The 14937-nt window shown below is 46.1% G+C and overlaps 1 protein-coding gene across 1 annotated transcript; it reads right to left on the reverse strand.

Annotated features, from left to right (window-relative positions):
• Nucleotides 1-1197: 1197 nt before the first annotated feature.
• LOC119958430 (histidine N-acetyltransferase-like) lies at nt 1198-14248 on the reverse strand. Its single transcript, XM_038786970.1, has 4 exons — nt 14090-14248; nt 10886-11047; nt 5745-5957; nt 1198-2012 (listed from the first exon to the last, which is right to left on the reverse strand). The coding sequence occupies exons 2-4, from the start codon at nt 10916-10918 to the stop codon at nt 1428-1430; spliced, it is 831 nt and encodes a 276-aa protein (XP_038642898.1). The 5' UTR covers nt 10919-11047; nt 14090-14248; the 3' UTR covers nt 1198-1427.
• Nucleotides 14249-14937: the final 689 nt, after the last annotated feature.

A 14937-nucleotide genomic window follows, 5' to 3' on the forward strand; every position in this document is an offset into this window, starting at 1 on the left:
GGCAAAGGGCGGGCATCAGCAAATTGAGGGACCTGTTTATTGGCGGGAGGTTTGCGGGCCTGGGGGAACTGGAAGATAAATTTGGCCTTCCCCAGGGGAACATGTTCAGATACCTGCAGGTAAAGGCGTTTGCTAGGCGACAGGTAGAGGGATTCCCTTTGCTGCCCTCGCAGGGGACGATGGACAGAGTGCTCTCGGGGGTGTGGGTAGGAGAGGGGAAGGTGTCTGACATCTATAAGGTAATGCAGGAGGTGGAGGAGTCGTCAGTGGAGGAGCTGAAGGCTAAATGGGAGGAGGAACTCGGGGAGCAGATAGAGGATGGGACTTGGGCGGAGGCCTTGGAGAGAGTCAACTCCTACTCCTCATGTGCGAGGCTTAGTCTCATCCAATTTAAGGTGCTGCACCGGGCCCATATGTCCGGGACTAGGATGAGTAGGTTCTTCGGGGGTGAGGACAGGTGCACCAGATGTTCGGGGAGTCCTGCGAACCACGCCCATATGTTCTGGGCATGCCCAGCACTGGAAGAATTCTGGAAGGGGGTGGCGGGGACGGTGTCGAGGGTGGTTGGATCCAGGGTCAAACCAGGGTGGGGACTCGCGATTTTTGGGGTTGGGGTGGAGCCGGGAGTGCAGGAGGCGAAAGAGGCCGGTGTCCTGGCCTTTGCGTCCCTAGTAGCCCGTCGAAGGATTCTGTTACAATGGAAGGATGCAAGGCCCCCAAGCGTGGAGACCTGGATCAGTGACATGGTGGGATTTATAAAATTGGAAAAGGTCAAATTTGCCCTGAGAGGATCAATACAAGGGTTCTATAAACGATGGCAGCCTTTTCTGGACTTCCTGGCTCAGAGATAAGTAACTGGGTCAATAGCAGCAGCAACCCGGGGGGGGGGGGGGGGGGGGTGCATTATTGCAGTGTTTATTCTGTAACTTTATAGTGTGTTAATTTGAGTTGTGGCTAAAATGCTGGGTTGTTCATGGGGATGGGGCGAATGTATATGGTTGTTAATATTATTGTTATGTTCGGTATTTTACTAAGGTGCGTTATTGTTGTATAAAATCAAAATTTCTCAATAAAAATTATTTAAAAAAAAAAAAAGAATTGATCAGCAGTCTGCAACAGCAACATGGCTGCACCAAGGGCCCTCACAGGTCTCCTGCCTAAGGAAGGATGCACCAACTGTGTTCTGACCCCTTGGTGAGGGCGCAGTCAATTCGAGCCCCCCTTGACACGGAATCGCAATGTAAGTGAATCAATCAATAATTCCTGAAAATTCTTCGAGATCCTTAGCCCTAGATTGCTCCAATGACTTACACGCACCAGATTTGTAAGTAAAACACAAAAACCTTTATTTATGTGGTGAATGTGAATTTATAACAAGAAAAGGTTTGAAACATGCAGCAATTAAACGAGAATAATGGCCTGCTTATCTATTTCTTTCCCCTTCCATCGCCCCACAACATTTTCAAAATATCATCCTCTACTATAATCTCATCAGTCCAGTATTGCTTCCCTTTCTCAAGCCTCATTTCATTGATACAGAATTCCAATATCTGTGGGGAGAGTGATCGATTTACCACCAGGAGACAGATTACATTGTCGTGTGATGGAGGCAGGCTTTGCAGCTGAGAGAGGAAGACATTTTTCACAGGTGATAAATCTTGCCCAAACATGTTGATCACAAAAACACGGTTCCCCATGGGATCTCTGTAGGGGGCTGTGGCCAAACTCACAGCCCTTGGGTTCACCTTTCGATCAGCTCTCCAGACGATATCTCGCTTCAGTAAAATATCCAGGTTACTCTCCAGCGGTTTGAACACGGCTGCATTCTGAATGACTCTCCCACCCGGCAGCAACGTGTCGATTACGGTTCGGTTGAGGAATATCGACCGCACATCGTCCGGCTGGAGAGGAATCGGTTCGTAACATTCGTCTCCACGTTTTTTCATGTTACTGATCACCTCGCTTATCAGAGTGGGGACATTTATCGATGGAACGTGAAGAGAAATCTCGGACTTGAAACAAAAGAAACCGGGGAAAGTGTTAGTGAAGAAAATGGGAAATGAGGATGAAATACTTTGCCTTAACCTCCATACGGAAATGAAGTCACTCCCGCTTTTTAGAGGATTAGCTATCATGAATGGGGAAGTTTGAAGGGACAATTTACAGGAACTGGGTCAGTTATAAGTTGAAGGAATTTTGTGGGGAGGGCGGGAGCAGATCGGTCAGTCCGGTATCAAGAGGAGGAAGGGAGCCAGCCCGGGAGGCGGTTTTGTCCAAGAGGGACATCTGCTTGGGAGGGTGGTCAGTTTGAGAAGGGGGGTGGTCAGTGTGAAGGGGAGGGCGACTGTCAGTCTGTGAAGGGGGGAAATCAGTGCAGGAAGGAGGTGCCTCAATCCTGGCCGGGGCTGTCTGGGAGAGTTGGCCTTTCGTGCGGGTGAGGGCGGGGTCAGATTTGGTCACACCTGGAGTGGCGGATCTGGCCGGAGCGGGGTTGGGGATATGAGTGGGGGCAGGGGTCTGTCGAGCGGGGGCGTGGTGGGGGTCAGGTCAGACACGGGATCCGGTGTCTGATCAACTGATCAGATACTTGGGACATCAGCGCACTGTCATCCAAAAAGATAGCACCGCTCCCTCCGTACTGTGCTGCCAGTGTAAGCTTTGGTTTTAATGATCAAGTTTTTTTTAACATTACAGCGCAGTACGGGCCCTTCGGCCCTCGATGTTCCGCCGACCCGTGAAACCATCTGAAGCCTATCTGACCTACACTATTCCATTTTCATCCATATGTCTATCCAGTGACCACTTAAATGCCCTTAAAGTCGGCGAGTCTACTACTGTTGCAGGCAGGGCGTTCCACACCCCTACTATCTGAGTAAAGAAACTGCCTCTGACATCTGTCCTACATCTACCACCCCTCAATTTAAAGCTATGTCCCCTCGTGTTGGTCATCACCATCCGAGGAAAAAGACTCTCACTGTCCACCCTATTTAACCCTCTGACTATCTTATATGTCTCTATTAAGTCACCCCTCAGCCTTCTCCTCTCTAACGAAAAAAACCTCAAGTCCCTGAGCCTTTCCTTGTAAGACCTTCCCTCCATACCAGGCAACATCCTAGTAAATCTCCTCTGAACCCTTTCCAAAGCTTCCACATCCTTCCGATAATGTGCTGACCAGAACTGCACGCAGTACTCCAAGTGCGGCCGAACCAGAGTTTTGTACAGCTGCAGCATGACCTCGTGGCTCCGAAACTCAATCTCCCTACTGATAAAGGCTAGCACACCATATGCCTTCTTAACAGTCCTATTAACCTGGGTGGCAACTTTCAGGGATTTATGTACCTGGATGCCGAGATCTCTCTGTTCATCTACACTACCAAGAATCTTGCCATTAGCCCAGTACTCTGCATTCCTGTTACTCCTTCCAAAATGAACCACCTCACACTTTTCCGCATTAAACTCCATCTGCCACCTCTCAGCCCAGCTCTGCAGCTTATCTATGTCCCTCTGTAACCTATAACATCCTTCAGCACTATCCACAACTCCACCGACCTTCATGTCATCTGCAAATTTACTAACCCATCCTTCTACACCCTCTTCCAGGTCATTTATAAAAATGACAAACAGTAGTGGCCCCAAAACAGATCCTTGTGGCACACCACTAGTAACTGAACTCCAGGATGAACATTTGCCATCAACCACCACCCTCTGTCTTCTTTCAGCTAGCCAATTACTGATCCAAACCGCTAAATCACCTTCAATCCCATACTTCCGTATTTTCTGCAATAGCCTACCGTGGGGAACCTTATCAACCGCCTTACTGAAATCCATATACACCATATCAACCGCTTTACCCTCATCCACCTGTTTGGTCACCGTCTCAAAAAACTCAATAAAGTTTGTGAGGCATGACCTACCCTTCACAAAACCGTGTTGAGTATCGCTAATCAACTTGTTCTTTTCAAGATGATTATAAACCCGATCTCTTATAACCTTTTCCAACATTTTACCCACAACCGAAGTAAGGCTCACAGGTCTATAATTACCAAGGTTGTCTCTACTCCCCTTCTTGAACAAGGGGACAACATTTGCTATCCTCCAGTCTTCCGGCACTATTCCTGTCGACAAAGACGACATAACGATCAAGGACAAAGGCTCTGCAATCTCCTCCCTGGCTTCCCAGAGAATCCTAGGATAAATCCCATCGAGCCCAGGGGACTTATCTATTTTTACACTTTCCAAAATTGATAACACCTCCTCCTTGTGAACCTCAATCCCATCTAGCCTGGTCGACTGTACCTGAGTATTCTCCTCAACAACATTGTTTTTCTCCAGTGTAAACACTGATAAAAAATATCCATTTAACGCTTCCCCTATCTCCTCTGATTCCACACACAACTTTCCACTACTATCCTTGATTGGCCCTAATCTTACTCTAGTCATTCTTTTGTTCCTGATATACCTATAGAAAGCCTTAGGGTTTTCCTTGATCCTATCCGCCAATGACTTTTTGTGTCCTCTCCTCGCTCTTCTTAACTCTCCCTTTAGGTCCTTCCTGGCTAACTTGTAACTCTCAAGTGCCCTAACTGAGCCTTCATATCTCATCCTAACATAGGCCTTCTTCTTCCTCTTGACAAGTGCTTCAACTTCCTTAGTAAACCACGGTTCCCTTGCTCGACAACTTCCTCCCTGCCTGACAGGTACATACTTATCAAGGACACGCAGTAGCTGTTCCTTGAAAAAGCTCCACATTTCGATTGTACCCATCCCCTGCAGTTTCCTTCCCCATCCTATACATCCTAAATCTTGCCGAATCATAATTGCCTTTCCCCCAGCTATAATTCTTGCCTTGCGGTATATACCTATCCCTGCCCATCGCTAAAGTAAACATAACCGAATTGTGATCACTATCACCAAAGTGTTCACCTACATCTAAATCTAACACCTGGCCGGGTTCATTACCCAGTACCAAATCCAATGTGGTATCGCCCCTTGTTGGCCTGTCTACATACTGTGTCAGAAAACCCTCCTGCACACACTGCACAAAAACTGGCCTATCTATAGTACTCAAACTATAGTATTTCCAGTCAATATTTGGAAACTTAAAGTCCCCCATAACAACTACCCTGTTACTCTCGCTCCTGTCGAGAATCATCTTTGCTATCCTTTCCTCTACATCTCTGGAACTATTCGGAGGTCTATAGACAACTCCCAACAGGGTGTCTCCTGTCCTGTTCCTAACCTCGGCCCATACTACCTCAGTAGACGAGTCCTCAAACGTCCTTTCTGCCGATTAACAATGCCACCTCCCCCCCCAACCCCCCCCCCCCCCCCTTTTTTTACCATCTTCTCTGTTCTTACGGAAACATCTAAATCCTGGAACCTGCAACAACCATTCCTGTCCCTGCTCTACCCATGTCTCCGAAATCATCACAACATCAAGATCCCAGGTACCAACCCATGCTGCAAGCTCACCCACCTTATTCCGGATGCTCCTGGCGTTGAAGTAGACACACTTCAAACCAGCATCTTGCTTGCCGGTGCCCTCTTTCGAACTTTTAACCCTATCCCTGACCTTACTACTCTCAATATCCTGTACATTGGGACTACAATTTAGGTTTCCATCCCCCTGCTGAATTAGTTTAGTTCTGTTAGGATCTCAAACCCAGAACCTTACAGCTCAGAGGGAAAAGTTAAACTCAGTCAATCACAGCTGGTGTGTGAGTATAACTGCACGCGAATTGTACCTGTTTGCCTAATACACAAAATCCTCTGTTGAGCTTGGGATATGTGACAAAACTTTGCTTCTTCACTTCCGGATACTTTGTTCTTACAAGCTCTATAACGTGTTTGTACATCAGCTGTGCAGTTCCTTTGCCTCGCTCCGAAGCAGCAACCTTAATATCTTCCATCTGTGCCGACTGCCCGTCATCCACGATGTGAGAAGAACACAGACCAATCTGGAAATAGAAAGGTAAGTAAAAAAGGTGAAGTCGCCATCGTCCCAGATGATCGTTGGCTGCTTTCCCCTTTGAGGGGGGAGAGCTGACTTTTGGTAATTTAACCTGAGGATCACCACACCTCAGGCACTAACCGAGGTTGAGGAGGCGTGGGTGGGGCCTTCATGAATAACCACAACCGGTACAGGAATTGAATCCACACTGGCAGATCTGCTATGCGTCATGAACCAGCTGTCCAACCAACTGAGCTAAACCCGAGCATAAATAATAGCTAATCTGCAATGAGAAATGGGGACTCAAAGAATCTAACAGGACAGAAGGAGGCCATTCAGTCCATCGTGCCTCTGCCAGCTCGGGGAGTTGTCTCATTGCTGTATTCTTTCTGCACAGCTCTGCTATTCTCCCTTTTAAGCAGATATCTGAATTCCGTTTGGATCTTCCGATTGAACCTGCTTCCATTGGCCTTTCAGATAGAACATAGAACAGTACAGCACAGAACAGGCCCTTCGGCCCTCGATGTTGTGCCGAGCGATGATCACCCTACTTAAACCCACGTAACCCGTATACCCGTAACCCAACAATCCCCCCATTAACCTTACACTACGGGCAATTTAGCATGGCCAATCCACCTAACCCGCACATCTTTGGACTGTGGGAGGAAACCGGAGCACCCGGAGGAAACCCACGCACACACGGGGAGGACGTGCAGACTCCACACAGACAGTGACCCAGCCGGGAATCGAACCTGGGACCCTGGAGCTGTGAAGCATTGATGCTAACCACCATGCTACCGTGAGGCCCCTAGATGATGTGGTCAAAATCATAACAATCTTGCTTCAAAAGAATCATCCCTCCCCTCACAGCTGGCTCTCCAGACAATGAACTTCACTTCAAAACCTCTTGTTTACTGATCATTCAATCAATGTAAAACAGCTTTTCCTTATTCACCCTTATCAAAATGCTTGACAAATTTTAAAACCTCTGTTCATTTTTTCTGTCTATCTGCTTTGCTCAAAGGTTGACACCCCCAGGGTTCCAGCACCTTCTTCTATCCTAAATCTCTCATCTCCAAATTCCAGTTGAATTTCCTCGGCACCTTCTCCATAACTTCCTCCAACATGATGCCCAGAATTGGGCCCAATTCTCCTGCTGAGCCCTAACCAGCGATTTAGAAAGGTTTGCCTTAACTTGCCAATTTTTGCAGTCTAACTCTCTATTTATAACCAGCTGGATGTTCACACTGAGATAAATTGGAGAGTAACATAATGAATACAGATTTGGCTTAGGGACCCCACCCTGTTTAAGTCAAAGACACTTCTGAAGCATACAGAAGCTGATTGCAATCTCCAGTGGAGACAATGGGAGATGAGTATCATCTCAACAAGAAACATCCTATGCGTAATGTCCCAAACGCTTTTGTGTGTTGTGCGTTTGTGTTTGTGCTGTTTGTGTGACTTGTTGGATGTGATGTGCGTGTGATTGTATGTATGCTGTGTTTTTATATATGTGCAATTCTGTGACTGTGTGTCTATTTGTGTGCTGTATTGGATTTGTGTGTGTGTGTTCTATGTGATTGTGTATGTGTTCTATGTGATTCTGTGTTTGTGTTGTGTGCCATTCTGTGTGTGTATGATTCTGTATGTGTGTTGTGTGTGATTCTGTGTGTGTTATGTGTGATTTGTGTTTGATTCTGTGTGTGTGTGATTATCTGAGTCTCTGTGTGTGTTGTCTGAATTGCGTTTGATTCTGTATGTCGGTGTGTGTTGTGTGTGATTTGGTTTGTGTGTGATTCTGTATGTGTATATTGTGATTGTGTGTGTGTGTTTTGTGTGATTCTGCACGGCCGTGTCTGTGAGTCTTTGTGTTGTGTGTAATTCTGTGTATGGGCGCATGTGTTGCGTGTGATGCTGTGTATGTGTGTTGTGTATGACTCTGTGTGTGCATGTTGTGTATGATTCTGTGTGTGTGTGTGTGTGATTCTGTGTGTTGCGGGAATATGATTGTGTGTGTGTGTGTTATTCAGTGAGTATGTGTGATTATGTGTGTTTTCGTGTTTGTGTTTGTTGTGTCTGATCTCTGTATGCCATGCGTGGTTATGTGTGTGATTCTGTGCGTGGGTGGGTGTGATTTGGTGTGTGGCTGTGTGTGTGTTGTGTGTGATTCTGTGCAGGGGTGTGGGTGTGATTCTGTGTGTGCTTGTGTTTGGTGTGTGTGATTCTGTGTGTGTGTTGTGTATGATTCTTTGTGTTTGTGTGTGTTTTGTGTGCAATTCTGTGTGTGTGTTGTGTGATTCTCTGTGTTTGTGAGTGTTGTCTGCGGTTCTGTGTGTGTGTTCTGTGTGTGTTGCGTGCGTGTGTTGTGAATGATTCTGTGCATGTGTTGCGTGCGATTCTTTGTGTGTTTGTTGTTTGTGATTGTGTGTTTGGGTGCATGTGGGGTGTCAGAGTGTTTGTGGCACTGAACATCTGTAACTATGGTGACTTAAATCTGCATATAGTTTGGGCAAATCAAATTAGTCACAAGACGATCATGGATGAATTCCAGGAGTGTATATGGGATGGTTTTCTGGACCAAGATGTTGAGGAAACAAGTGGAGAATAGGCCATTCTAGACTGGGTACTCTGGTAATGAGAAAGGAATCATTGGCAATCGAGTTACGTGCGACCCCTTGGGATTGAGTAACCATAACATGAAAGATTTATTCATCAAGATAGAGAGTGACCTAGTTGATTCTGAGCTGAGTCCTGAATCTTACTAATGGAAACTACGATGGTATGAGGTGTGAGTTGGCTATGATGGACTGAGAAACGTTACTTAAAAGGGTGATGGTTGCCAGGCAATGGCAGACATTCGAAGAGTGCATACGGGGGAACTGCAAGACTTTTGTATCCCTGTCTGGTGCAAAAGTAAAATGGGAAAGGTGGCCAACAATGGAGAGTAGAGACAGCATTAGATCCAAGGAAGAAGCAGACAAATTGGCCAAGAAAAAGAGAACAGCAGGTCTGAAGATTGGGAGCAGTTTAGAATTCAGCAAAGGAGGACCAAGAAATTGATTAAGAAGGGGAAAGTAGAGTACGAGTTTAAGCTTGCAGGGAACATAGAACTGACTGTAAAAGTTTCTGTAGTTACATGAAGGGAAAAAGATTGGTGAAGACAAATGTAGGTCCCGTACAGTCTAAAACATGGGTACCTATAATGGGGGACAAAGAAATGGCTGAGAAACAAGTACACACTTTGTTTCTGTGTTCACAAAGGACACAAATACACACCAGAAATGTTGGGGAACGCAGGATTCAGTGAGAGAGAGGAACTGAAGGAGATCAATTTTAGTAGAGAATGGTGTTGGGAAAATTGATGGGATTCAAGGCTGAAACACCCCCATGATTCTATAGACTCTGGAACAGTTCCTCCAGATTGGAGGGTAGCTAATGTAACCGCACTATTTTTTTAAAAAGGAGTTAAAGAGAAGACCAGTAAGTCTGACGTCGATATTGGGGAAATTTGAAAGTCTATTATCAAAGATTTTATAGAAGAACACTAAGAAAACAGTGGCAGGATCGGACAGAGTCAACATGGATTTATGACGGGGAAATCTGCTTGACAAATGTACTAGAATTCTTCGAGGATGTAACTAGTAGAGTTGATGAGGAAGGGCCAGTGGATGTGGTTTTCCAGAATACTTTTGACAATGTCCCACAGAAGTGATTAGTGTGTAATATTAAAGTGCATGGGATTGGGGTTAGTGTATTGAGGTGGATAGAAAACTGGTTGGCAGACATGAAACAAAGAGTAGGAATAAACAGGTCTATTTCCGAGTGGCAGGCAGTGACTAGTGGAATCCTGCAGGGATCAGTGCTGGGACACCAGCTGTTCTCAATATATATTAATGATTTATACGAGGGAACAAAAAGTAATATCTCCAGATGACACAAAGCTGGGTGGGAGGGTGAGCTGTGAGGAGGATGCAGAGATGCTTCAATATGACTTAGACAAGCTGAGAGAGTGGGCAAATGAATGGCGGAGCAGGATAATGAGGATAAATGAAGTAATCCACTATGGCAGCAAAAACAGGAAGTCGGTTATTATCTAAATGGCTATAAATTGAGAGAGAAGAATGTGCAACGAGACCTGGTGTCCTCGTACACCAGTCACTGAAGGTAATCGTGCAGGTGCAGCAGGCGGTAAAGAAGGCAAATGGTATGTTGGCCTTCATAGCGAGAGGATTCGAGTTCAGGAGCCGGGATGACTCGCTGCAATTATGTAAGTCCTTGTTGAGGCCACACCTGGAGTATTGTGTGCAGTTTTAATGTTCTTATCTGAGGAAGGATGTACTTGCTATTGATGGAGTGCCGAGGTGGTTTGCCAGGCGGATTCCTGGGATGGCGGGACTGATGTATGAGGAGGGATTGTCGGTTAGGATTATACATGCTGGAATTCAGAAGAATGAGGGGGGATCTCATAGAAACCTATAAAATTCTAACAGAACTAGACAGGGTAGATGCAGGAAGGATATGCCCGAAGGTGGGGGTGTCCAAAACCAGGGGTCACAGGCTAAGGATACGGGATAAACCTTTAAGGACTGTGATGAGGAAAGATTTCTTCACCCAGAGAATGGTGAGCTTGTAGAATTTGTTACCAATGAAAGTGGTTTAAGCCATATCATCGTATGTGTTCAGGAAGGAGTAAGTTATAGCTCTTGGGCGGAAGTGACCAAAAGATGGGGGAAAGCTGAATTAGTCTGTTGAGTTGGAGGATCAGCCATGATGATAATGAATGGCACAGCAGGCTGGAAGGGCTGAATGGTCTCCTCCTGCTCCTAGTTTCTGTGAGAGAATCGGAATGGATTGAGGCAAAATGTAAATGATTTTGAACATGTCAATTACCGCAATTCGAAAAGTGAATCGGCCTCTGATTTCAACGGAACTCACCAGTTGACCCTGGCGTTTTGCCAAAATGACCATGCGGTTTCTCTCTCGCAGCCAGGAATGGTAGACGCTCGGTATGTAATCTGCCTCTTGGTTGTAAAGGGATTGAACCTGTCCGAAATCCTTTTCTGTAGCCAGGCAAAAATCCAGGTCCGACTCTGAGTACTTGACAGATCAGCAAAGGAGAAAGATTAAAATCATTGGTGAATGTGTCATGAGGTTTGGGTTTTAATTTCTAACTGTCCAGTGGCACAACTGGACAAGGACTGATATTGAAACAGAAGGATAATTCAGGAGGAGAGGGAGATTGGACAACGAGTTTCCAAAGATGTTCCTGAAGGAAGAGACAGAGGTTAAAGTGAAAGTGTCTGGATGGCGGAGGCACAATGACCAATGGTGGGGCAGGGGATGAGGAGACGCACAAGAGGCCCGAGTTGTGGGAACAGAGGTTTCTTGGAGGGATTTTGGGCTGGAGGAGGTGACTAGGATATGTAGAGACACACCCAGGAAGAGAGTGAACGGGAGGAACTGAACTTTAAACTGGAGAACTTGGAGCCAACATCGATCAGCCAAGGTGAATGAGCAGCACTTTATGACATGTTAGGTTACAGAGGGTTAGGCTCAGCTGACACCCATGGAGGGTGGAGCCGGCCAGGAAAGGGTTGGAGTAGTCGGGTCTGGAGCTGACAGAAACATGGGTGAAAGTTTCAGCAGCTGCTGGACTCTGAGGCCAGTGCAGAGGCTGGGGAAGTTATGGAGATGGAAGAATTCCCTTTGGGCACTATAATTCAATGTGCCTCCTCCACATTCTCAGGCTGTGAATTCCTAACGACTCACTGAGTAAAAATGTTTTCCTTGTGTCACCTCTGGTTCTTTTACCAATCACCTCTGATTTCTGATCCGTCCACCAATAGGAGCAGTTTTTCCACCTCAACTACATCCAGACCCCACATGGTTTTTCTCAAAGTTCACTTCTCCAGGAACAATCCGAGCTTTTCCCATTTGTCCACATGTCTGAAGTCCCACATCCCCGGAAACATTCTCGTCAATCTTTACCCCACACTCTCTGAATCCTCTATGTCCCTCCCGAAGTGCGGTGCTGGGATTTTACATTTGGTTGATCACATCTGGGTCACAAGGTGGACAGTTGAGTTAAAAAGTATCTGGGAGAGCAGCTCACACTACCCACCTGTCTGGTCGTATAGCCCCTCACTCCGGGTCGCCCCATCGGTCGCCTGCCTGGTCCTCTCAGGAAACTGTGGATCGCAGAAGACATCATCACCCTGGATTCAGGTGGGTGTGGGGATGGGATGGCAGAACACAAGAAGCCAAATTAAATGGAAAAATATTTCTCCAGTGACGTTGGTTGAATAACAAGTTTTTCCCAGGGCACCAGAAGAACGGATCAACTCTTTAAATATTGACCGAGGGACACTTACATCCACCTGAGAGGGCGAACGGGACTCCCGTTAACATCACACCCTCAAATAGTGTCTCTGACCGTGCTGCACTCTCTCAGTGTAACACAGGAGGGTCAGGGCCTGGATTATATGCTCAGGTGCAGCAGCAAGGGGCAGCAGGGTAGCATGGTGGTTAGCATAAATGCTTCACAGCTCCAGGGTCCCAGGTTCGATTCCCGGCTGGGTCACTGTCTGTGTGGAGTCTGCACCTCCTCCCCCTGTGTGCGTGGGTTTCCTCCGGGTGCTCCGGTTTCCTCCCACAGTCCAAAGATGTGCGGGTTAGGTGGATTGGCCATGCTAAATTGCCCGTAGTGTCCTAATAAAAGTAAGGTTAAGGGTATAGGGTGGATACGTGGGTTTGAGTCGGGTGATCATGGCTCGGCACAATATTGAGGGCCGAAGGGCCTATTCTGTGCTGTACTGTTCTATGTTCTATGTTTCAGGAGAGGCCTTTCTGACGCACAGGTGGGCAAACACCCAGGTAGAATAACCTGAATTGCAAATATATTTTATGCAAAAAATGGGTTGCAAATATAGTAAAATGTGAGTAAACTGGCTGTGAATGTAGAGACCTTCTCCTGGGTCCATAACTCTCTGTTTTTCACATTCTGTTTGCTACTTATCAGGTGTTAATTAATTTTAACCCCTGAGTGGTCGTTCAGTGTAACATGGGGGCAGTGGATCTCCCAGGTCAGGGGGGAGAGGACCCGGCTCCCTTTTAATGGTCATGTTGACAGCACCAAAGAGCTGGCGGCCATCTTGGTGTCGATGGTGACTCCAGAACAAACCACGAATGAGCCGCCGAAGATTAATTATTGTTCAGATTGATTGTTGGAATTAATTGTATTTTGCTGGCCTTTCCACAGTTTCCAAGCGGTGAGAAATGGGTCAGGATGAGGGAGTTTAGAGAATTGCTGCTCTGTCCCTACCTAACCTTCCCCCCTCTCCGCCCAGGACTCAGATTCTTCAGGGAGCAGCTTCTCTTTCACATCAAATAATTTTTGTCTCGGAAAAAATAAGCGCGCCTCAAACCAATCGTACAAGAGTCAGTTACTGCGGACAAACACAAATCTCCTCTTCCCGGGGAGTTCAATAGAAAATTTCCCCACACTACCTCACTGGATTACCCTGTGGAGCAGTGCTTGGAGTTATCAACGGAATAGTCCAGACTGACATTGTTTAAAGGCAACAGAAAATAGTGGAGAAGGGGAGGGAGAAAAAGAGCCCAAGAGATAGAAAGTAGAGCTGAGAGAAAAAGTGAGAAAGACTGAAAAAACCGAGCAAATGGAGAGAGTGTGTGGAGACCATTGAGTGACAAAAACACAGCGGTATATTGATATTGTACAATGAGTTTGCATTGAATTACATTAGAAAGATGGATGGACGGCCATCATCATGGTGTCAATTGCCAGATGGTGGTGAGGATACAAAGAAAACAAGAATTCATCATTCACACCATAGTTATAGACAATCATTAATATTACAGTAAAGTTTAAAGTAAAAAATGAATGCACCGGTATGAACATTTTAGTACAAATAATAATACATTGCAGAATACAGGTTTCCTTCATTTACAGAGTAAAAATGAAATGTCTGCAAGATTCTGTATTTTCTATTAAATTCACAGATCATCTGTTGTGAGGCTGAGTTCATTCAATATCTCAATCACTGACACACTATTTCTGAGTTTATAAAGTTAGCAGAGGAACAGATAGAAACAGCTTTGGCACAGCAACTGGTTCATTACCTGTTTCAAGTCGAGAGAGACAGACCCATATTCTGGAATTCTGGTTCTGTCTGTGTTACAGATACTGACCAAAACAACCCAACTGGTGGAAGAGAGTCGATATTGGGATTTTCCCCTCACACACGATAGGAATCCTTCCTTCAGAGTAGGAGACTGAATTGAGACGTGTCACAGCAGATCCTCCAACGTGCAGGTGAACAGAAATTGCCTCTCCTGTGTTCAGATGCCCGAAGTGCTGTCCTATTTGCAACTATCTGAGTGACATTTGCATGTGGTTAAGTGTGGGGAGGGATTGAACTAATTTGTCGGGTTGGTGAAGCAGGGTGCAGCATTCAGACACAGTGCCAGCTTTGGTTCGATTGGTCGCACTCTGGCCTCTGAGTCACAAAGTTCCTGGTTCAAGTCTCACTCAAGGGCTTGAACCCCCACTGACTCTCCAGTGCAGAGCTGAGGGGGTGCAGCTGCCTCTCTGAGGAGACGTTAACCTGAGGCCCCCATCTGCCTGCTCGAGAGGACAGAAAGGATCTCATGACTGTTTGAAAGAAGAACCTTGTCGCTCAAAAAACATCCCCAGAAACATTAATAATAATCTTCAGTGTCACAAGTAGGTTTACATTAACACTGCAATGAAGTTACAGTGATATACCGATATATGCAACTTTAAAATTATTATTGTCACAGGTAAGCGTCCATAAACACTGCAATGAATTTACTGTGAAAATCCCCTAGTCGCCACATTCCTGCGCCTTATTGGGTACACAGAGGGAGAATTCAGAATGTCCAATTCACCAAACAAGCACGATTTTCGGGTCTTGAGGGAGGAAACTGGAGCACCCGAAGGAAACCTA

This window comes from Scyliorhinus canicula, chromosome 29 (assembly GCF_902713615.1).
Source record: "Scyliorhinus canicula chromosome 29, sScyCan1.1, whole genome shotgun sequence".
NCBI lineage: Eukaryota > Metazoa > Chordata > Chondrichthyes > Carcharhiniformes > Scyliorhinidae > Scyliorhinus > Scyliorhinus canicula.

Excerpts from the sequence above, each read along its gene's own strand:
- LOC119958430 (XM_038786970.1), bottom strand. The coding sequence starts at position 10,918 with ATGGTCATTTTGGCAAAACGCCAGGGTCAACTG. Across the intron at positions 5,958-10,885 it reads CAAAACGCCAGGGTCAACTG|ATTGGTCTGTGTTCTTCTCA; the intron begins GTGAGTTCCGTT and ends TTCTATTTCCAG. Across the intron at positions 2,013-5,744 it reads TTTGTGTATTAGGCAAACAG|TCCGAGATTTCTCTTCACGT; the intron begins GTACAATTCGCG and ends TTTTGTTTCAAG.